A 22,117-nucleotide genomic window follows, 5' to 3' on the forward strand; every position below is an offset into this window, starting at 1 on the left:
CAGGCAAACACACGGGTGCCTAAACTGTGCCAGGCACAGTGCTGACTGAAATGGAATTCTGGTTTGGAGTTCTTCCATCTTAGTTCCTACAAAGAGGCTTCAGCCTCAGTGGCTAGCCATAGGCCGGAGAAAGTGGTGTTTGTTTCCCCAGGGTGGAAGAAAACTTTCCTTTGAATAAACATTATAGACGCCGTACAGTCTTCCTCTGGCCTCCCTTCCTCCTCGTGTATGTGAAGCGAGGATATGGTTTCAAAGCAAGAAGTGCGTGTGAATGTGTTTGACCATGTGAAGCTGTTGGGGGTATTGGTGGAATTAGGAAACTTTAAAAAACTGCACTGAGGCGTGAAAACAGCCCTCAGCCTGGATTGAATTTAGACTTGAACATCATTTTTCATCTTTTTTGCTATTCTCTTAGTGTTGCCTTTCTGATCAGGATTATTCCTTTGACAGTGCTAGACATTAGCTGTATGAAAAGGAATCCAAAAGGGTTCCTATCTTTGTATTTTCCTAGGTCATTAATTTTGGGGTGAATGAGAGGAGAGGAGGCACAAAACTCTAATCATTTGAAGTAACGTGCGACTTAAAAGCATACTGTTTAACAAAAGCGGGCCTCTCCTGTGTACGTTAGACCTAAAACAGAAAATGGTTTTTTCTCCTTTGACCTTCTCGTTTCTAATCAGAATGGTTTAAAGCTGAAGAGTGCAGTGGTCTCTGCAATCTCTCCTTACTTGGAATTCGTGCTGGAGATCACTCCACTCAGTAGTGGGCTACAAATGACTTTGGAGGCGAAGAGATGTTTTGATTTGTTTCTCTTTTACAAAGAGAGCTAAAGTACTTCCTTAAGCATATCAACGTAGCAAAACCCAGAACTAGCCCAGCCCACACCAAAACAAGTCCTAATTACTATTTGAGTCTTGAATTTGAAAACTGAATCCTTATTGTTTATCCTTGAAAGTTCTAAAGTTTGTATCTCATTGAGAGGCAGCCCTAGTAACAGTTAATGCTATTAACTTTCATTCTCTGCTAAGCTTTTTTTTTTTTTTTAAGGTACTCTATTGTCAGATTTCCTGTTTCATTGAGTCTTGATAATTGCTTTGTGCATTTCCTGAATTTAGACATTGGCATTTCCTAGAGGTTCTGAATTTGGCATTCACAACGGGTTCAAGGGAGTCTTCTCAAATCATACGTGATGTGATGGCTGAAATAAATGTGAATGTACAAAGTACAAGTTATAGGACCGTACTGTTTGTTTAGATTCCTTCTCTTGAATTCTGTCGAAGTCCGGCATTGCATAGAAATGGTCCCACTCACAATGGAAAGTAGAGACAATCAAGTTAAAGAGGGAGATTAAAAAAAAAAAAGGGGGGGGGGGTGAGTTTGACTCTCTCCAACTGCAGAGAGTGGGGTAAACAGTGAAACAGATGCCCGGATTCATCCCTGTGGTTCGGAAAGGCCTGTTACCTCATGTCTCGGGGTGGTGAGTACAGAGCCGGTTGAGACAGCATCAGTTCTATTATTACTCTTGACTCCTCTGATAGGCCCCCATCTGGCGGCTGGACAAGTTACTTTATGTCTTTGTAGATTAGGTGGTAACAAGGAGCTACTATTTCACTTACTAAAGTTCGCCTGGGATTTCAAAGTGTGTAAGTGATGTGTTCCGGTCATTGGTACTTAACCTTGTTCATCTGTCTACAGTCGCCTTTCATTAGACCCTTCTTTTGCGCCTACAGAGTTTTTCCACGATTAAAACTTTAATCACAAAACGTATTGTTTGTTTTTTCCATAATGTTTCTCAATTTAAATTATTGCAGAAATGTATCGACTTTATGACCACTCCTTATGACCACCGAAAAGTTTAAGGAGGAAGAAAGGTCTAGTCTTCTGAAAAGTATTTTCCTATGCTATCTTCCTTTGCTCCATTTACTTTTCCTAATATATTTTAGAATTAAGCCTTTAATGGTTTCCTCAGGTATGTCTAGGCTTTATATAATGCCATCAAGACCTTTGTGATATGAGCTTTATCTCTTTGTAGGTCAGATACTAATTTATCTGCTTAATCTTATTTTAGCCACCAAAGTCCTTGGCACTGTCAAATGGTTCAACGTCAGAAATGGATATGGATTTATAAATCGGTACGTGTGTGTGTATCTCTGTACAGGTTTTAAATGCATGCTTACTCTCTAGCGCCAGCAGCTTATAAATCATTTGCCAGACTTTTCAAATGACTTATGTAAGTTTTTTTGTTTGTTTTGTTTTTACCTGATGGCTGGGGTACCTTTTGAGATTTGTAAGCACTGTGGATGTTCTCATTTCTTAGCTATTGGTTATTCAATATTAATTAAAATACACTTCCAGACTGCAGACAAATAACATATTTTTTTAAAATCCAGTCATTAAAGGAAAAAAGGTGAGGGAGATAAAAGAGAAATGGGAAGGGCCTTAGGATAATTGAGACCATATCCGTAATTTCACAGATGGAGAAATGGAGTCTGAGACTGGTTAAGCAACTTTCCTAAGGTCACACAACTAGTGAGTAATTGAGCTGGATCTGTAACCCAGGTCTGGCCCAAGTCCTGTGTAGAAAGCGTAGTGTTTTCTTTAAACTCTGGGAACTTCTAACCCTGTAGGAATGAGAACACAACTGTAGGCTGCTGGGAGTCTGGTGATGTTTTTCTATAACACTGTCGTGTTCTTTGCCTCGCCCTCCCTAAAAATTCCTTAATTTCTTCCTTATCTGATTTGGTGGGGGGTGGGGTGAGTTAGGGCAGGGTGGTGGAGAGGGTGCTGTTTTAGGTTTCAGTGTAAGGGGAGCCTAGTTCACAGCTGTGCCCTGTCCTTTTACTGTCTTGCTTTGCTTTTACTGGGAGGGAAATCTCGGGCTCTGATTACATTCCGCGTGATTTAGGAGGAGATGAGAGGGAACGGATGTGTCTGTAGAAGCCGGGCACTTGGATCTAAGCACCTTGGTAAGATGGAGGAGCGCAGTGGGTATCTTGCGGGTTTGGAAGTTCTTAGCAAGGACCAGTTTCTAGGCTTCTGAATTAAGTTGGGGCTAAACAAAAACGTCTGTTGCCTTTTTGGGGTCTTGGAATCTAAACCCATAGACCGTCTTTTCTTTGAAGTTTTTCCCCATACCTAGTACTTTTCATCTGTGAACTTTTTGTCTTCTAACAGAAATGACACCAAAGAAGATGTGTTTGTACATCAGNTCATAGACCGTCTTTTCTTTGAAGTTTTTCCCCATACCTAGTGCTTTTTCATCTGTGAACTTTTTGTCTTCTAACAGAAATGACACCAAAGAAGATGTGTTTGTACATCAGGTAAGAGGGATAACAAACGTTCCATCTGCTGTGTGAGGAGACGGGTGTCTGTAATCTGCTGTTGTCTCTTTTCCAAAACGAAGTCCTATAAACTGTTATTCCACTGTACACCCTCCTTGCGGTTTTATTTTGGCCAGAGAGAACACTTCCCGCATTTCAGGATTGGCAGATGAGCTCTTCTGTCCCGTTGTTTTTTAGCTTTTTAGTCTTGCAGTTGAATGGAGTCATAACTCAGTTGACCAGTTGCTCATTTTGAAAGCCTTTGACTCCTTAGCAAAACTTGGTTCCCACGTTAGCATCTTATTTTCCTGACTTTGTGGTCCCTCCTTGGTGTTTGGCTGGAACCAATCTGGCTTTTGCCCCGGGTGGGTGTTGGCGAAAGGTCTTCTTCTACCAGAGTGTCTCTGACTGGAAGCAAATAGCACAGGAAAGCAGATGGTTAGGGTGTGTGTATCCAAGACATGAGAAAACTCCCCAATTCCCAGGATAGCCCTCAATCCTGTAAAAGAATGAGGCATGGTTAGCACATGTCCAGGTCAAAAGTCCACGTTCCCTTGGATTGGAAGGAGATGGAGAAGATGGGTAAAATGTGGGAAACACGGGCTTCGTGGCTACTGATGTTTTTGACTTTCCTTACATTCCTGGCCTGGGATGCTATTTATTTCATTATGCATCCCGGACTTGTTTTACAATGCAGGATGCCTTTGTGGTTCTTTTTTGTCTATTTATTTAATTTTCAGCGAGTTGGCTCAAGTCTGTGGGGAGCTCTTAGTGTGTAACAGGAAAGTATAGTCTGGTACTAACACCAGTGCTCCCTGCAGGGCTCCGCGAAGCATCTATCTGGGTTTCTTTGTCCCTGTCTCCTTCTCTAGAGGGTTCTGAATCGGGGTGGGTGTGGTGACCAGGGATAGCAGTATCTAAGATTCAGCTCTACTGGTTGTGGCGCCTGTTGTTTACATGTCTGCTTCACTGGATGTATTTCAGTTGTGCCCAGATCATTAGAGATTTGTTGTTGTCATTGAGACAGGGTGAATTTTCAGATTGTCACACACTGAAAGAGAAGTGCTGCTTCTGCTACCTAGATGTTCCGTAGATAGACCTTTGGGGCTAAGAAGTCCGTGTCTGGTGACAGATGCAGTAAAGGGACCTCGCACGTTTGTGTCCTGGTGGCCAGCATCGTTAGTCTGCAAGTCTATGACCTGATTCCAGCCCTCATGAGGTCGTGTGGTGAGTCACCTCGATGTGTTGAGGCCTGCCCAGTTGAACAGGAAAAAGGGAACGAGCCGGCAGGGAGGGGCTGTTTTTGGAATGGCTCAATGTTCTAACTGCGCGCAGATATCCTGTCCTGGGCTGCCTTTCTTCCTCCGTGGGTGAGGTCTCTGCCCTATTGGCTCATTTCTTTTCCCTCCTCCCTCCCACTCAGAGTAAGGGAAGGGCTGGATTACACATGCCTAATCGCTTTATAAAATAAGGTTGACCTAGTTCCGTAGAAACTCAGAGCCCCTTTAACCATTTAGAGATACCAACCACAGACATGGGAATTCATTGCAGGAGTTATTCTCTCCCTTCCATGGGCCGAAAAGGGGAGGCCTTTTCATATGCAGATGTTGAGGGACGAGTATCACAAATGTGTAGGGATGAGTTGGTGTGATGGGGAAAATATTGGAAAATATCATAGATCCAGTGTAGGGATGTGAATTCCCCCTACCCACCCTGCCTGGATTCCCCTCCCCCACCCCCCAAGGCTGTATCTTTATGTCTTCAGCAAAATCCCTAACCAGCTTCTTGTTTCCTTATCCATAACATGGAGCGGGGAGGGAGAAGAGGCCAGATTTTGTTTATCAGTAATGTTTCATTCCTGAAGTAATGTTGTGTATTCTATCAGAAATATTTACCCCCCTGGCGTTTTTAAATTCCTTTTTTCTATTCTTCATCATCCCTCCTCCTTTGCTTAGTTTAAAATTCCTTTTGAGGTTAGCAGTTTCTCTTGTTTCTAGAAGTCCCTCCACCTAAAATGTATTTGTGTGTTAAGCAAGACTTCATGGAGGCCCCCCCCCCCCCTTTCCCTCCCGACCCATAGAGGTGCAGTCTGAATCTTAGATGCCTAATAGCTTGAGGGAACTACTCTTTCCAATATCATGATCAGGCTGTAACAGAAGTGTGTAGTAACTACACACATCCTGTTGAAAACACCTGCCAAGATGAGTCTCAGAGGCAACCACAAGTCAAGAAAAAAACGTGGAACCTAGTTTTGCAGTGTTGTGTTTCATTTTTTTATTACTGTTTTGAAGATCCAGGCGAGTGGGAGAATAGTATTTCAAAAAGTAATAACACATGCAATAAACTTAAAAGGTGAACGCTGGCCTATATTGACATAGTCTTCATTTAGAATTTTCTGTTCTCTTGACAGACTGCCATCAAGAAGAATAACCCACGGAAATACCTGCGCAGTGTAGGAGATGGAGAAACTGTAGAGTTTGATGTGGTTGAGGGAGAAAAGGTGAGATTATTGTGGCTGGGTATCAAAGTGTGCTGGCACGTGGTTTTTCTTGCGTAGTAAGTAGTCTCTCAGCCCCTTATGAAATAACATTGGTTTGGATTTTTGACAGAAGTGACTTTTCAGTAGAAAAATTTTGATTATTGAATGTCCTTATAAATGTTCTTTGATTTATTATAGAAGGACGTTGTAATGTCTCATTTAATAAATGATGAAGAGTCCTGTTTAATTACAGAGGGAGAAGCTAATTTTTCAAAATTTAAAAGATGCAGTTTGTTTTGGTACCAAACGTATATTCCAGCGTAGGTTAAAGTTTTATAGTATTTTTTTAAAGTAATCTCTACACCCAACGTGAGGCTCCACCTCATGACCTTGAGATCAAGAGTCACATGCCCCGCAGACTGAGCCAGCCAGGTGGCCCACAACTCTTATAGTATTACAAATAGATTGAAGTTGCTTTGGGGAAAAAGATTTTTTTTTAACTTTATTTATTTTGAAAGAGCGTGAGTGGGGGATGGGGAGAGCGAGAGAGAGCGAGAGAGAGAATCCCAAGCAGGCTCTGCGATGACAGTGCAGAGAGAGATCATGACCTGAGCCAAAATCAAGAGATGTTTAACCGACTGAGCCACCCAGGGGCCTCGTTTATTTAATATAGAAATTTAAATGATTTCTTTACTACTGTGGTCCCTCAGCTGCCTTGCAAATCTGGAGTTTCAAGTCATCCACGAGCAAATGCTGACCTAGAATGGTCTCTGTTATCCCATCCAACTCTTAAATTTTTGTATTGCCAGGCTAATTTTACCTTCGTATGGTTTCAGGACTGTGAGGTTTTACAGATCGGTGTTGACTGTGAAATCTACTCTGTTGAATCTCTCTCGTCTGAATTTTTTTTCCATTGTTTTTGAAGCACCGTTTTATCTGTTTGTCCATAAGAGAATAAGGACGCTTAAGTGTGTTGGAAGGATACTAAGATGGTCTCAGGTGACATTATGTTTGTGGGAACTATGTGTGACTAAATCAAGGACTCTTCCGTGGCTGCCGAGGCGGGAGAAGTTTCCCTCTCGATAGCTCAGTGCTGGACAGAGCCACTTGAGCCCATGAACAGCTGTTCTCTTAGTGCCTCTTAGAATAATCTAGGTTTCAACATTTTTCTAAGAAGATCACATCTCATTTATTTCCCGTGGAGAAATACTCTTCCTGGTCTAGCATCATTACTTCTTTTACAATCGCATTACGTTTGCCAGTGTATGTTCTTCAAAGGGGTGCATGCTGCTTTTGAACTTAGTATAACCAGACCAGAAGGAAAAGCTTAGGTTGTGTGAGCAAAGAAACTACATTTTAATCAGGACGCCAAGCACCTTGCCCACCTTATTCATACCTGGGTGTGCACTTGAGGTCACAGTAGGAATTGTGGGTACGGTCTGCCAGACTCTGATCTGACTGTCCAAGGCTGGTTTTTTAATTGGCGGTGGGGGCTGGAGAGGGTTAGTTTAGCTTCTTTTTAATTTTGAGGCCGTCTCTGTTGACCTTCTCTCTCAGGGCGCAGAAGCAGCCAACGTGACTGGACCAGATGGAGTTCCCGTGGAAGGGAGCCGTTACGCTGCCGACCGGCGCCGGTACAGACGTGGCTACTATGACAGGCGCCGTGGGCCTCCCCGTAATGTATGTTGTCTTGGTGCTTGCGAGTATAAAATGGAAACGTGGAAGGGTATATACCTGGAGCAGATGACTGTGTCTTCCTCTGGAGGCACAGAGTGATACGGGTTTGGACGGGGAGATTTGTGGCGCCCAGAATTCATCCACAGCCACAGGCCTCTTTGGAAACTTGCCGTGCAGAGGTGCTGTCAGTTTGTAGGTATCTTGACTGCAAGCAGCAGACAATTATCTTTTAAGAGGAAGCTTTAAATCAGACAGGCTGTGCCAGTCCGAAGGGCTTTCTCTGTTAGGCTCTTTTATCTGGCCAGAACCTAGTCATGTGGCACTCACTGGCAAAGGGGCCTGGGGTTTCCATGACTGGCTTAAAGCTGTTCATCTCTTGGCACTAGCACTGTTGGTCTCTAAGAAAGTAAGTGTTGGGTTGGCAAGGGAGAATGGGCGATAGCACAGGAACAGGCAACAAATCAGCACTGACTGCAGAATATTCATTTTACCTCGATTAAGTAGCTCTTTTATTCAGCGTAGCATTTTCCCATTATTTCAAAGTAAAGAAGCACTAAGTCATTCCCCAGACTTTTAGTTCTTTAGATTGGTACCAATCCAGGTGAAAGGGTTTACAACCAAGTCTGCCTCGCGCTTTCTAAGAAGGCTCAATTTAAAGTACCCTCAAGGCACCCCAACAGAACCCCATTCATTTGCTATGAGGATCCTATCAAATTTGAGTCATTTTTTAAGGTTTCCAGAATTAGTACTTGGGATTGTCACTTACAGAATAAAACTCGAGATGCTTTGTGAGCTCTAGACTATGCCTTTGCATATCATCCAAGGACATCTTTTCAAAAATCTCACCAGAAAAAAAGTGTCTTAAAGCGAGAATGATTTCTTCTTAATGCTTTGATAGATTTATGTCTTTCTGCTCACCTGAGTGCTTTCATTCTTCATTCTGTCATCTTCACACCATGTCTCACTGGATTTTTAAAATGATTTTTTTGAGAGGGATAGGGTGTGCACATGCAAATGAGTGGGGGAGGGGCAGAGAGAGAGAGGGAGAGAGGGAGAGAGGGAGAGGGAGGGAGACAAATTCCAATCAGGCTCCACACTGTCTGTGCAGAACCTGAGGACAGGGCTTGATCTCGGGAATTGTGAGATCACCACCTGAGCTGAAATCAGGAGTCGGATATTTAACCAGCTGAGCCACCCAGGCGTCCCCCCAAATTGGTTTTTATCAGCTACCCTGATGATGTCTTATTTTTCTTTCTGTATTTTTTCCTTTTTTTATTTTACTGCTCTCTATTTTATTTTTACTCTTTTTAAGTTTCTATTTTGATTCCAGTTAGTTAACACAGGTGTTATATTAACATGTTTCAGGCGTATAATCTAGTAATTCAGCAGTTGCATACATCACCCTGTACTCCCCTTAATCCCTATCACCTATTTCCACCGTCCTCCCATCCCCTCCTTTATTTTTGTATTTTTCTTACCCATGTTTTCCTTATCTTATTTTTTTTTTTAAGTTTATTTATTTTGAAGCGCACGTATGCGCGGGGAAGGGGCAGAAGGAGAGAGAATCTTAAGCAGGCTCCACACTCAGCGAAGAGTCCAATGTGGAGCTTGATCCCAGAACCCTGGGATGATGACCTGAACTGAGCTGGATGCTGAACCGACTGAGCCATCCAGGTGCCCTGCTTATCCTGTCTGATTTTTAATAAAAACCTGGACAGTGGGAGGTGGCGAGAAGGAATGAGCTGCTGTAGCAGTTACTATATCATGTTAACCCTTCTAAGTTCATCAGATCTACAGAACTCTGGTTGTGATGACAGTCGACCCTTGAATAGCACGTGTTTGAATTCTGTGGGTCACTGACAGCAGATGTTTTTTGGTAAATCTAGTACATGAATATAAATGTATTTTCCTTACAGTTTTCTGAAGTACATGAAAGTACATGTCAATGAAGGTTTTCGATTGTGATGTCCTGATGTCCTGACAGCTTCTTGAGCTTCTCTCAAGAGCATGTTTGGCAATGGTGATGACATTATTCTTATTGTGAAAGATAATTAATGAAAGATTTGGCTGTCTAAAACTCAAAAGATACAGAATAGCCTAAAGAGAAGAATAATGTATGCAGTCCCACACTTACTATTTTGGTGTATGATTTCTATGCTAATATGTGTTTCTTTTTTTTATTTTTTTTATACTAAGATGTTTTTATATAGTTGTAGATTGTAGCCGATACAGGTTTTATGAAGTGTAGAATGGCTTGATTTTTCTGAAATTAGACTCAATGAGGCTACAGTTGAAACTTTTATTACCTTTTGGGAGTTTCTTTGCCCATGTGGCGGATTCTGGAGTGTTCTAAATCTTAAATACTCTCACCTCCAAAAGACATGGGTCATTATTTTATTTTTAGTTCGTCATTATTTATTAGGTTTTAGTTTATTCATTTTTAAAAACTAGTTACTTCCCTTGACCACCTTTTGTATTTGCATATCTATATCCTTTAGTGTAAGATTTGCAATAAATTCTTTGAGGGATGTTTCGCTATATATGTTTTAATATAAGATATTAGTATGTGATGTATAGTAGCTTAAATATAAGAAAAAATATAGGGTTACTAGTTTCCTTTGTAAATAAGGCTTACTGTTTAGAAACTGCCTATTTATTACTTACTAACTGTCTATATCTATTACTTACTACTATAAAAGTGCAATTAAAACTTTATTCCAAAGCATATAAAGAAAATCCTACGTAAGTCAGTGGTTCTCATACTTCTTGGTGTTTGGACCCATTTATATGCCTAAGTATTATTGACGATCCCAGAGGTTTTGTTTACGAGTGTTTATATCTGTTACCAATTAGAGCAGACATTTAGAAGATACTTAATTGAAAATAAGCTCATTACACAAATATAAATACCATTTTTAATGAAAACTAGGCTTTTGTTTTTATTTTTTAATATCATTAATGTTTGTTTATTTTTGAGGGAAAGAGAGAGAGTGGGGGAAGGGAGGCAGAGAGAGAGGGACAGAGGATCCGAAGCAGGCTCTGAGCTGTCCGCACAGAGCCCGATGCGGGGCTCGAACCCACAAGCCACAGGATCACAACCCGAGCTGAAGTCAGACATTTAACTGACAGAGCCACCCAGGGTGCCCCTGAAAACTAGGTTTTTAAATTGAGTGAGAAGAGTGGTGTCGCTTCATAATTTTTGCAAATCTCTGCTTGGTTTAATAGAAGCCGGCTGGGCTTTCATATCTCATTCTGCATTCAGTCAGCTAAGAGGCTGTATGTCACTGGAGCTGTTATGAGCCTCCGTATACCCAGGAGAGAGTAAGGGGGGAAAGGCACATAGTATCCTACTACCATTATAAGAATCGTTTCAACTGGGTACTCGCCCCCTAGACATGAAAGGTTTTTGGAGACCCCATCCACACTGGGAGAATTGCTACAGGAAGGTAGGACCCTTAGGACAAACCTGTTAACACCACAAAATATTTTGTTTTCTTGCTTTGCCCTGACTTTTACCCCATTGGATGGCAGATGTTGGGAGACACACACCAGACGGAGCTATTCTATTAACAATTAACTATTAACAATCTTGTACATGTTTTCTTTGGTTGGTGGTTCAACTGATATTCAGAGAGTGTGGGTGGGGGAGAGGCACAGAGGGAGGAAGGGAGGGAGAATGCGAAGCAGGCTCCACCCTCAGCACAGAGATGTATGTGGGGCCCACTCCTGGGACTCTGTGATCATGACCTGAGCCCAGATCGGGAGCTGGGCGCCTGACGAACGGAGCCACCCAGCCACTGCCCCACACTAGGCACCAATTATAGTTAGACGACTCAGATTCATTACAGACTGATTGCTCTTGCTTTTCTGCTGCTTAATGTTTTATCTGCACAGACCTACATTAATCTTGATGTCTGTTTATCCCAGGGAGTCCCGTGATAACCTGGGTTAAATGCACTTTGTCTGCAGAACAGAGAGGGATGGATTATTCCTTTGGGGGGGGGGGTTTCTTTTGGTGATGATACTCATCCTAAGCCGCATTCTTTGGTTCTGTCCTCGCTGAAACTTCTTCTGAACCTCTGTTTCTTTGCTTGCTAGTACGCTGGGGAGGAGGAGGAGGAAGGGAGCGGCAGCAGTGACGGATTTGACCCCCCTGCCACTGACGGGCAGTTCTCTGGGGCCCGGAGTCAGCTGCGCCGCCCCCCGTACCGCCCTCAGTACCGGAGGCGGTTCCCGCCTTACCACGTGGGACAGACCTTTGACCGTCGCTCACGGGTCTTTCCCCATCCCAACAGAATGCAGGTAAAATTGCACCTGGGACCTTTCTTCGGCCGTCCTCACCCCTCCGTCCTTCCTCTGCCTCCTCTTCCTCCTCCTCCTCCTCCAACACCAGCCGCCGGAAATCAGGCCTTGCTCGCGGCTTCCCGAGGTCACAAAAGCTGAGGCAAGGCCTTTAGTCTGGTTTTTTTTTTTTTTTTTTTTTTTTTTTTTAGCCCCCNCACAGCAGCCCCGTCTCTACCGGGCACCCCGGTGAACACGGGACCGTTTAGAGAGGCAGGTGGTTATGCAGTAAGAGCTCAAACTCTGAAGTCAGCAGACCAGGAGTTGAATCTCTCTCTGCTAACCTGAATCTGTGAGCTTTTGCAAACGCACATTTGATTCTTAGCCGCTGAACATGGATAATGCTGTGCCTCGTCTTGGGGGAGCTATGATGATTCCATCAAAGGCGAAGATTTTTAGCTCCATGCCTGAGGATACATGAAATCCATCAAGTTTTTAATTGTCATGAAGTGGTGTTCATAGGAAAAGCTAGGTAGCTGTGCGGATTGTTGATTAGTTATGGCTTCTCCTTTTTCTACTGAAAAGTACTGGTGTATAGCTGTTGTGGACCTGACCTCCAGTTGATGAACACTGTACCAACTCTGCAGTGCCCAGAAACTTGGGAGCATTGGGAGAGGACACGAGTCTTTGTTATCATTCGCTGTAACTTCTTCCTCTCAGTGTCCTTGGTTTTGTTTTCTGTTTTTCCACGAAGTGTTTTGACTGAACATTATGTTCAGTCTGTTCTTTGCTACCCATCTCCCAGCCCGTCATGCATGACTGTGTTCTTTCTACATTGCTTCTTGTTATTCCCTTCCACTCGTTAACAGCTGTCCCTGACGAATGTGCTAAAAATAGCGAGTAGACTTGCATATATGGAGAGATCGGGTGCAGGGGCCACAGTAGGCAGCTCCCTGGGCTTCTAGGAAATCAGAACAGGAAGAGTCAGGGAGATTTCTAAATAATACACATTTATTTTTAGGGCATTAGTAGCACTTTCCTGAAATAATCTTTCTTAGTATCTCGCACATCCGTGTGTATCTTTTTGAGAACGTGATTCTTTTCTATGTTGTTTTTTTGCATAAGGCATATTTTACCCTAGGAACTGAAGGTTCAGAGCAAAGAGATTCTGCAGTGCTATGTAGAACATCATTTGCAAAAGCTGGTGGAAAGCTACTTCTGAAAAACGTGTGCTTATTCTGATAATCGCATGGAGTTGTTTAAACTTGAGCCGACTCTCTTACCCATTCCATGTATGAAGTAAAAGCTGTCCTTCAATTCCTTCAGTATTTTTCCCATCTTTCTAATACACCCCATGCTGGGATGTCCAGTGACTAAAGAGGTCTGCCTCAGGCAGCCAATAGCATCAAATGAAAATTCCTAAAACTCTCTTCCGTGTAGCTAGGCAACTGCAAGATTGTTAGTGTAATGGCTTGAAAGTATAGCAAGAATCGAGGATGTTAAATATTGAGGCCAAATAGAAAAGGCACTACAAACATTTTTTTACTCTATAAAAACTGAAACCATACTGGACACGCCACGGAAAAAAATGATAATATACAGACCAGTGGTATTTCCCTTATGTACAAAGGACATAATAGAGCATGATACATGCGTGACCAAAGGACTTCTATTTTTTTTTTCAAAGATAACATCTAGCTTAATTACTGAACTAATAGCAACCATTTGCAGTCTTTGAGGAAAAACCTATATGATAGAGAAAAGGGAGCGTCAGTGATTTGGCATTGACCAAGTGGCAGACGTGTGAAATCCATTCTCGTTCAGTCTTCCCTGTGGCTTTATGCAGTTGGTTTCCATATTTTTGTTGGCATTGTTACAAATGGAGAGATTGTAATATTTTTAAAAATCGGCAACCTTGACCCAAGGTCATGTGGCCGGAAGTTGTAGGGCTTGATTTAAACTCCGTCTCGGCTGATGCTCTTCCTTCCCGTTCTACGGTTCTGGTAAACTCTAATCCTTCACACATTGCTTTTTCTGTCTGCTTTTTGTGAATCAAGATTCCTGAGGAAGAAGCAGCGTGGCTAGTTCAGAGAACTGGAGCGAGGCTCCTGTGGTGGCGGCACTGTCGAGTGGCGAGGCCGAGGGGTAGGCGATGAGGTTAGGGGGATGTCCGGCAGCAGCTAGAGCCTGCCCGGTAGACTGCTGAGGACTGCCGACCTCTCCAAATGTGATGGAAAGCCTGCGAAGGGGTCTCAACAGGGAGGCACATATCTATGAGCCCGCCGAACTATTTCTGGAAGCTAGACCCCACGAGGCAACAGTGGCCGTGGGGGAGCCCGGCTGCTGTAAGTCCCTGTGCAGAGATGGTCCTGGCATGGACGAGAGTGCTAGCGGTGAGGGGTGTGCTCAGCGGTCCCATTTTGGCAGTATTTCAAACCTAGACGTGACGGCATCTGATGATGGAGTGACCGTGTGGCGTGAGGAGTTAAGGGTGTCTCTGTGGTTTTTGATTAAACAAATACAGGAAAACTGAATAAAGATCGGGCTTAGGGGAAAGGGGGAAACCATCTGGAGATCTTTCCTCCCACTCCCCCTTCTCTTCACCGCCCCTCCCCCCACATTAAATTTTACCTCCGAGTGGAGATGTGAAGTCGCAGAAAAATAAACCATAGCCAAGAGGGAATATGCGGCTTGAATTAGGAAGGTGTCATTTTAGATAAGGCGGTGAAAACGTCTTTGGGGTCCTGTTTCAGAAGAGACCTACATGAAGAGAGCAAGCNAGGCCTGATGCAGGATGGGATTAACCATAAAGTGGGTGTAGGTTGAACATGGATCCTAGGACCGAGTCCTGGGGCACACCAGCTTCCTCCAAGGATGAGGGGTGAGAGGGAGCAGGTAGGGAGGACATATTTCCAGAAGGAAATGCTGTGTCAAATGCTGAGGAGGAGAGGAGGGAGTGAGGCTGTGAATTGATTACCGGGTCTGGTGACTTGGGGGTTAGCGGTCTGGTAAGGGCAGAAGTCTGATTAGCATGAAGTCAAGAGCGCAAAGGGTAAGGAAAAAGAGGTTTTAGGTTCTTCTTTGAGGAGGTTTCTGTGGCGGTGGTGGCTTTCCTCTAGTCTGTAAAGAAACTCAGAGGAATGGGGCAGCAGCTGGGAGGAAGATGGGGGGCCGGGCGAGGTTTTGGTTTGCTTTGGTTTTGTTTTGCGATTCCGTGAATTCTCTCCTGGTCTCCCAAGCCCTTCCTTCACCCCGGCAGCTTCCTCCGAAAGCCACTCTAGAGGGACAGATCAAATACGTTGTACAGGCACACACACATGCACACGCACACACTTTTATACATGTGTAACTCACCCTGTAGGTAAACACATGTATTTGTTTATGTGTGTTCCTTAATTTCTGTCTTCAGAAATGGCCTGAAATCAGCGACTCCTTAGTAACATCGAGCGTACCCGGCCTCAGTTTTCAGTTCTAAAAACCATTCTCCAATAGAAAAGCAGCTCTCTTAGAGAAGTGGCTGATTTCAGAGCTGGGCCAGAGAAAGTACAATATGAGCCCAGAACATCTTGTTGTGCCAAAAAGCAAGAAAGTACTCAAAGAATGTTGGAGAGCTGTCAGAGGGGCAGGAGCCAGCTTTCAGAGGGTTCCCATTGGCCAGTAATGATAGTAACAGATTATAACTCATTGAATAAAATAGAAAACCATGAGTCTGTACAGATATAAATACCTAAATGAATACATTGAGAATCTGGTGAGCAAGGAAACGTTTACCCGCTTTGAAAGTACTTCTCCAAATCCTCATTAATTACAAAGAGGAAAAGAGTAGATTTACAGCAGCGTAGGCCTGGCCGATACCACCTTAACTACTTCTGAACTTGAACACTGTCAGTAACGGCACAAGTTGAAGCCATATGCCACACAGCAGGATGCAGAGAAGGACGCAGTGTGACTTTTATGGCTTCCCTGCCAAGTATACATAAGCTAAGTCCTGAGGAAACACCAAACAACCCCACGCTGAAGGACAGTGTATAAAATAACTGGCCTGTAATTTTTAAAAGCGTCAAGGTCACGACAGCCAAGTAAACGTTGAAGAACTGTTTCGGGCAAAGAGCTCGGCTCGGGGCATGGTTCTGAATGGGTCTTCTTGGCCGTCAGGGACATCACTGGGACAACTGGTGATACTTGACTAGGGCCTGAGGATTAGATTTTGTACTTCCCACTTTCTGTAAGCATGTGATTATTTTCTAAGAATTGCAGAAGATGGAAGCTCTTTCCTCATGTTGCTACACCTGGATGGAAGTGATGGAGTAGAGGAGGAAGAAAAGTGTACAGTGAAGGGGAAGGAGGGAGAGAGAGTTAAAGGGGTCTAGGGGGTGTGAGAAGTTGGCTTTGGGTAATGAGCATCGACCACTGACCCAGGGTTAGGAGAGAGAAGAAAACGACAGCAAACGCAGGTAGGTGGGTAGATTTGAGAGTGAAAGAATGCGGCAATTCTTTGCCGATGGCCTTTCTGTTCTTGGTGAAATATGGAGAAGTAAAGGATGTGAGTGTTGAGAAAAAAGGTTAAGCTGTGGCTATATTACAAGGAATTTTGGAGATGTCTGGTGGGTCTTCTTGATTTTAGTTGTTTTTTTCCTTTGGAAGTTCCACAGTAAATGAATTTTATACCCCCAGTTTAAAGTAAATTTATCATCCAGGAAGTCTGATTTTTTAAAAAAAATGTAATTAAATGCAAAGAGAGAGAAAGGAAGTGATCAGAAGCAAAGGCATTAAGAATTGTGGGCAAACCTTTCACTGTAGAAACCGTTAATGGCTGAAGGGTTGCCCTGTTCATAGAATGAGTGGGTCTGAGTTTGAAAGGTAGAAGAGATTCTCATTGCTCAAATGTAGCATATCATTCTATTTCCTTTCATAATAATGGGGTTTTTTTTCTCCTTTTTTTTCATGGTAAGAGATGAATGGAACACATCAAAATGTTAAAATAGGATCGCAAAATAAAACTAGGTGCTCTGTGATACACAAAAGACTGTTGTAGTAGAAATAAGTTTTTCTTTCCTATCATTTGCAAAGATCTAAATCCGTGAACAGTTCACTGTTAAAGTTGAGGGTTCTGGGCTTTACAATGAAGCAGTGTACTTTTTACTTAAAACACACACACACACACACACACACACACACACACACACACAATCTGAATGCAACTGTGTGCTCTGTGTCTCTCTCCTGTCTGGTAGTATGACATTGATTTTCAGCTCTCACTGCCTTCTTGTAGGCTGGTGAAATTGGAGAGATGAAGGAGGGAATCCCCGAGGGGACACAACTTCAGGGACCCGTTCATCGAAATCCAACTTACCGCCCAAGGTACCGGAGGTATGTGACGTGGTTCCCTGACAACCAGTCAACGACTTGTGAGCGACAGCCTAACAGATGAGACTGTTGTGGGTCCGTGTGTGGATCTATTATGTAATTACAAGTGGCTGCTTTGACGATGGGTCCGAGTTTTAGAGAGACTTTGCAGTATGTTTTCAAATGACCATCGGGCATCTCCCCTCTGTTTAACAAAACATTTCAGCATCGTTGTGCAAAACGATTGTTTGTATTGGTTAGCTTTGACGTGATGTGATAGAAAAGAAAACTAAATTTTTTTGTTCTGTTTAATGCAATAACCGGAAAACTAATTGATGGGCCATTGTTGAGAGCTAGGGCCAGAGAAGGGAGGAGGTGAGTGAGTGCCAGAGAGTGTTTGGGATACCGAATATTCCTGTCACCAAGGCAGGCTAGGTGTTAGGTCAGGCTACAGATCAAGTTGTGTTTAAATTCCCACCTTGCAGTTAGCAGCTGTATCTCCTTTGGGAGGCTCCTGGACTCTTAAGGTTCAGTTACCAGGTCTATAAAATGGACAGTAAGGAATATTTTATAATTTTTAAAGGTACTAATGAATCTAAGATAATGGTACTGTATATATGTATGTATATATAGTCAGCCCTCGGTAAGTACTAGACATTATTACCATACTACCAATGATATATTCATATTAGTGAAGGAGTAGATTTTTGTACTTTATGCCCTGTGAAGACCGACTCCCAAGTGAGCTAGACTCCCTTGGAGCCTTTTAAAGCTCATTATATCCCAAGCCTTCTTGTTCCTTTACCTAGTCCTTGACGTAAGTGAAGAAACTAGACCTTCCCTCCGGATCGACATTGAGACCACCTTGGAGTTTGGCAACTTGGGTTTATTGAAAGGAGAATGTATTTTTCTGGGAAAGGATTTCTACCAGTCCGTGTCCTTTTTCCTCACAGGATTCATTCCAGTTTAGACATAGTCACTCTTACCAATAAAATACTAAGGACTTCCAAAATACGCGGTTTCATAGAAACGTCTTAAAACCAGAAAGGAGACGGTGTTTGGTCCGTGTAGGCCCCAGCCCGGTCAGTCCCTGGCTGCGTGATCCTGAGGAAGTTACACTTGACTTTTCTCGACTTCTAAAAAGCAGTATTCCCCAGGGTTCAACCAAATACCTATCGTCTCTACAATCTCTTGGTTTTCTCACTAGAAATCCAACTCACAAAATTAGCGTTGAAATGAAATATTTAACCTCAAAACATTCCAGCCCAGGCGCTGGCACAAAATGATGTTAGTTTTCCTTCCTTGTTCAATCCCTCCAGGCTCCACTAAACCCAGTTCCTAGAGGGCAGGTACTAGGAGCCTCTTTGCTTTTCTAACTTTCCTGTCCTCCGTGCCCGTCACGTGCCCGGCAGGACCATGGTATGTGTCCGGTATATGCCTGTTCACCACAAACAGGCGTTCAGATGAAGAGGGAAAATGGTGGAAAAATAGATTCCCTCCCCCCCCCAAAAAAATCTCTGTTCCATTTGCTGCAATAGCCTATGTATAATTCTGGTTTTTGGGTTTTTTTTTAATGTTTCGTTTTGAAAGAGAGAGTGTGAGCTGAGGGAGGGACAGAGAGAGACAGAGAGACAGAGAATCCAAAACAGGCTCCTGGCTCCGAGCTGTCAGCACAGAGGCCGACGCAGGGATCGAACCCACGCACTGTGCGATCACGACCTGAGCCGAAGTCGGATGCTTAGACAACTGAGCCCCCCAGGCGCCCCAAGCCTGTGTGTAATTCTAGCAATGAGTCCTGATCCCTTGACTTTTAATCTTGAAAACTAAAGATCATTCTTGAGGCCCCCTGTCCTGTCGCACCATTCTCTTTTCTGTTGTCTTCTCTGCTCTAGAGGCCCTCCTCGCCCCCGCCCACCCCCGGCCGCTGGAGAGGCCGAAGATAAAGAGAACCAGCAAGCGGCCAACAGTTCAAACCAGCCACCTGCTCGCCGTGGGTACCGGCGCCCGTACAACTACCGGCGTCGCCCCCGACCTCCCAGTGCTCCTTCCCAAGATGGCAAAGAGGTAAATCCAGCCGGCCAGAAGGGGGTGTTGCCAGATCATCCTTAATCACGTCAGACTTTATTTACTGTTGTATCCAAAGAGTGGTTTGATAGCCTGGTAACTGACAATTGTATAATTTTTTATATTATTATTATTATTATTATTATTACATTAGGTATATATATTTACATATTAAGGTATATATTTACATATTTACATGTATAGTCTGCATATGAAAGATAATCTAATATTTTCAATATTTTGCTGAAGATCTATGCATATATGTATTATGGAGAGAGAGGATGCCCCGTACATAACCCAAACCAAGCGTCTGAGTTCTACTACTCGTCATTCTCTGGAAGGGTTATGTGTGCTAATGGAGATTCAGAATTAAAGTGCTGAAGGCTCTCAGAGCCCAGGACAGCACTGACGGAGAGGAAACTCTCTCTAAACAAGTATTGAAAGCATTGTGCATCAGACTTTGTGATGTCGTGGTGTTTCGTCGCCATTTACTGGCCATTCTCCTGTGGTCCTAATTTTCGACTCCCACTTAAGAGCAGGAAGATTGCCTTCGTGAGCAGGAAGATCCCGACTTTTGAGACCTTTTAGTCTTGAACTTCCCGTTGTCCCTTGGGTCGGCTAATTTCTGGATTGTGGTTTTGTGTCCTGTCTTGCTTAGACCAAGGCAGGCGAGACGCCATCTGAGAAGCCCGCTCCCGCCACCGAGCAGAGCAGTGCTGAGTAACACCAGGCTCCCAGGCACCTTTACCATCAGCAGGTAAGAGCTTGGGGAACCCAGGCCTTGAGTTGCTGTTTTCTTTTAAGTATTGTTGGCTTGAGTCTGAACTAACTAGGTCCATGGTTCATCTGGACCAACCCCCTTCTCCTTGAGGATTCTGCACAAGAGCAGAGCTAGTGGTTAAATATGGGATTTGACCTTACTTTGTTAGCCTTTAGGAGGGGGGAGCATAAGCATTCTCACAGTTACTGATGGTCACTTTTTTTCCTAGACTGAATTTGTAGTATGAAAAAAAAACTCCTAAAACTTTTAAAAGTTTTACTCTGGTGACACCTAGTGGCCAGTTTGAACAGGAGCCTGTGAGCTGCAGAACGTAGGGTCGGGGGCACCTGGGTGGCTCAGCCAGTTGAGCGACTTAATTTGTCCAGCGTTGGGAAGGGGCTCAGCGTCACGTATGTTCATGTTAGGAGACGTTGTGTAACCACAAAGGTAATTACGAAGAATTATTGATACTGCAACATCATTTATTTGAAAAGGCTCCCTGAGGGTAATTTTCTTTTATATAATATTAAAAGAAATGTTGATTGTGAGAGAGAGCCTGCACATGAGTGGGGGAGGGGCGGAGAGGGAGGGAGGGAGAGAATCCCAAGCAGCCTCGGTGCTGTCAGCCCGATGCGGGGCTCAGTCTCATGAATTGTGACATGATGACCTGAGCTGAAATCTAGAGTCGGATGGATGCCTAACCGATTTAGCCCCTCTGACACCCACTTTTTTACAATTGAATAACATTTTTACTAGGTACTGAATGTTCTGGTTTACAAAAATGTCTTCTTACATGTGTCGTGTACAGATCAGTAGGTGCAAGGGTAGATTATATTGTGAGTTTCTGAAATACTGTTGCTTGAATTACACGAAGAGCATACTTTTTGCCTTTTTCTTCCTTAATTCTCGTTCATCTTGTCACTCGAAGTTCGGTTTCATTTTCCCTCCTCCCCTCAGGTGACCTAAAACAATTAATGACCATTAGAAAAATGAAGCACAAAGCAGACCATGACCTTACCAACACCAAAGAAACATCCAAGCAATAACATGGAAGACTCAGAACCAAGATATGGACATTCGAATGTTTACGATTATTCTTTATGAAACCGACAGCTACACAAAAAGGAAACCATCAGCCAAGTTTGCTAAGCAAGTGGAGATCCCGGGAATGCCTGCACGCAAGACGAGAGAGCCACCTCCCCAGTTTCAGCAACCACTAGGTTTATATTTTTTTCCTGGTTTTTACTGTTTTGGTAATACGAATTCAAAGAAGAAATATTAATACCGCATGGGGAGAACCCCAGCCAAAGAAATCTGAAATATATAGTAAATGCTTTTTTTTCCTTTTTTGTTCATTTTGGATGCTGGTGCTAAACTTCCAAGTGTTGCGATTTAAAAAGAAATTTTATGCCCTTATTTATTTCTAGGATGAGGGGAGGATAACATTTTGGCTTTCTTTGTGACTCTAAAAATGTGCAGTATGAAGTTCCTCAAAAATAAAATTTTTACCCTTGAAAGGAAAAGATGGATAATTGGAGTATGTTTTCCTATCTTGACATGCGTTTTGCTCCCCCCCCCCCAACTTTATTCACATCATAGTAAAGTCCACCAAATGTAAAGGTGCATTCGTGCCATTTGGTAAATGTGAGCATGTGAGCCTGAGATCACGAGATTCCTCTTTGGGAATGAATAAGCTCATGTCTGGGTTAGGCAGTAGGTGTGCTTTATTTGGTACTCTGTCTCTGTCTCTGTCTCTGTCTCTCTCTCTCTCTTTTAACATTTATTATTAAGAAACAGAGACAGAGCATGAACAGGGGAGGGGCAGAGAGAGAGAGAGACACAGAATCTGAAGCAGGCTCCAAGCTCTGAGGTGTCAGCACAGAGCCCGACGCGGGACTCAAACCCACAAACTGCGAGATCATGACCTGAGCTGAAGTCGGATGCTTAACCGACTGAGCCACCCAGGCGTCCCTGGTACTCTGTCTCTTGAGTAAGTCTTCATTGAGGTGAACCAGTGGCGTTTAGGTTAACAGTTTTCTTTTTATAAATGAAGGAGTTGGTAGTTCCAACCTTGAACTCCCAACTCAAGGTCTTCAACACCAACTGCTGTGTTGTATGTTTATGTGTCTTTCAGAAAAGAGGCTCTTTGCAGCTGCACTACACATTTCTTTCTGCAGGGGAAGATGGTGC

The 22,117-nt window shown here is 43.5% G+C and overlaps 1 protein-coding gene across 1 annotated transcript; it reads left to right on the forward strand.

The window, feature by feature from the left end:
• Window positions 1-243: 243 nt before the first annotated feature.
• On the forward strand, window positions 244-21,450 carry LOC144232032 (Y-box-binding protein 3-like). Its single transcript, XM_077764716.1, has 10 exons — window positions 244-300; window positions 2,017-2,132; window positions 3,287-3,320; window positions 5,731-5,820; window positions 7,357-7,479; window positions 11,575-11,778; window positions 17,030-17,127; window positions 18,996-19,167; window positions 19,826-19,924; window positions 20,885-21,450. Exons 1-9 carry the CDS (start codon window positions 244-246, stop codon window positions 19,889-19,891), a joined length of 960 nt encoding a protein of 319 aa, XP_077620842.1. The 3' UTR covers window positions 19,892-19,924; window positions 20,885-21,450.
• The last annotated feature ends 667 nt before the right edge of the window (window positions 21,451-22,117 follow it).

This window comes from Crocuta crocuta, unplaced genomic scaffold (genome assembly GCF_008692635.1).
Source record: "Crocuta crocuta isolate KB4526 unplaced genomic scaffold, BGI_CrCroc_1.0 scaffold1180, whole genome shotgun sequence".
In the NCBI taxonomy this organism is placed as follows: Eukaryota; Metazoa; Chordata; class Mammalia; order Carnivora; family Hyaenidae; genus Crocuta; species Crocuta crocuta.

Excerpts from the sequence above, each read along its gene's own strand:
- LOC144232032 (XM_077764716.1), top strand. The coding sequence starts at position 244 with ATGGTTTCAAAGCAAGAAGTGCGTGTGAATGTGTTTGACCATGTGAAG. Across the intron at positions 2,133-3,286 it reads GGATATGGATTTATAAATCG|AAATGACACCAAAGAAGATG; the intron begins GTACGTGTGTGT and ends GTCTTCTAACAG. Across the intron at positions 7,480-11,574 it reads GCCGTGGGCCTCCCCGTAAT|TACGCTGGGGAGGAGGAGGA; the intron begins GTATGTTGTCTT and ends TTTGCTTGCTAG.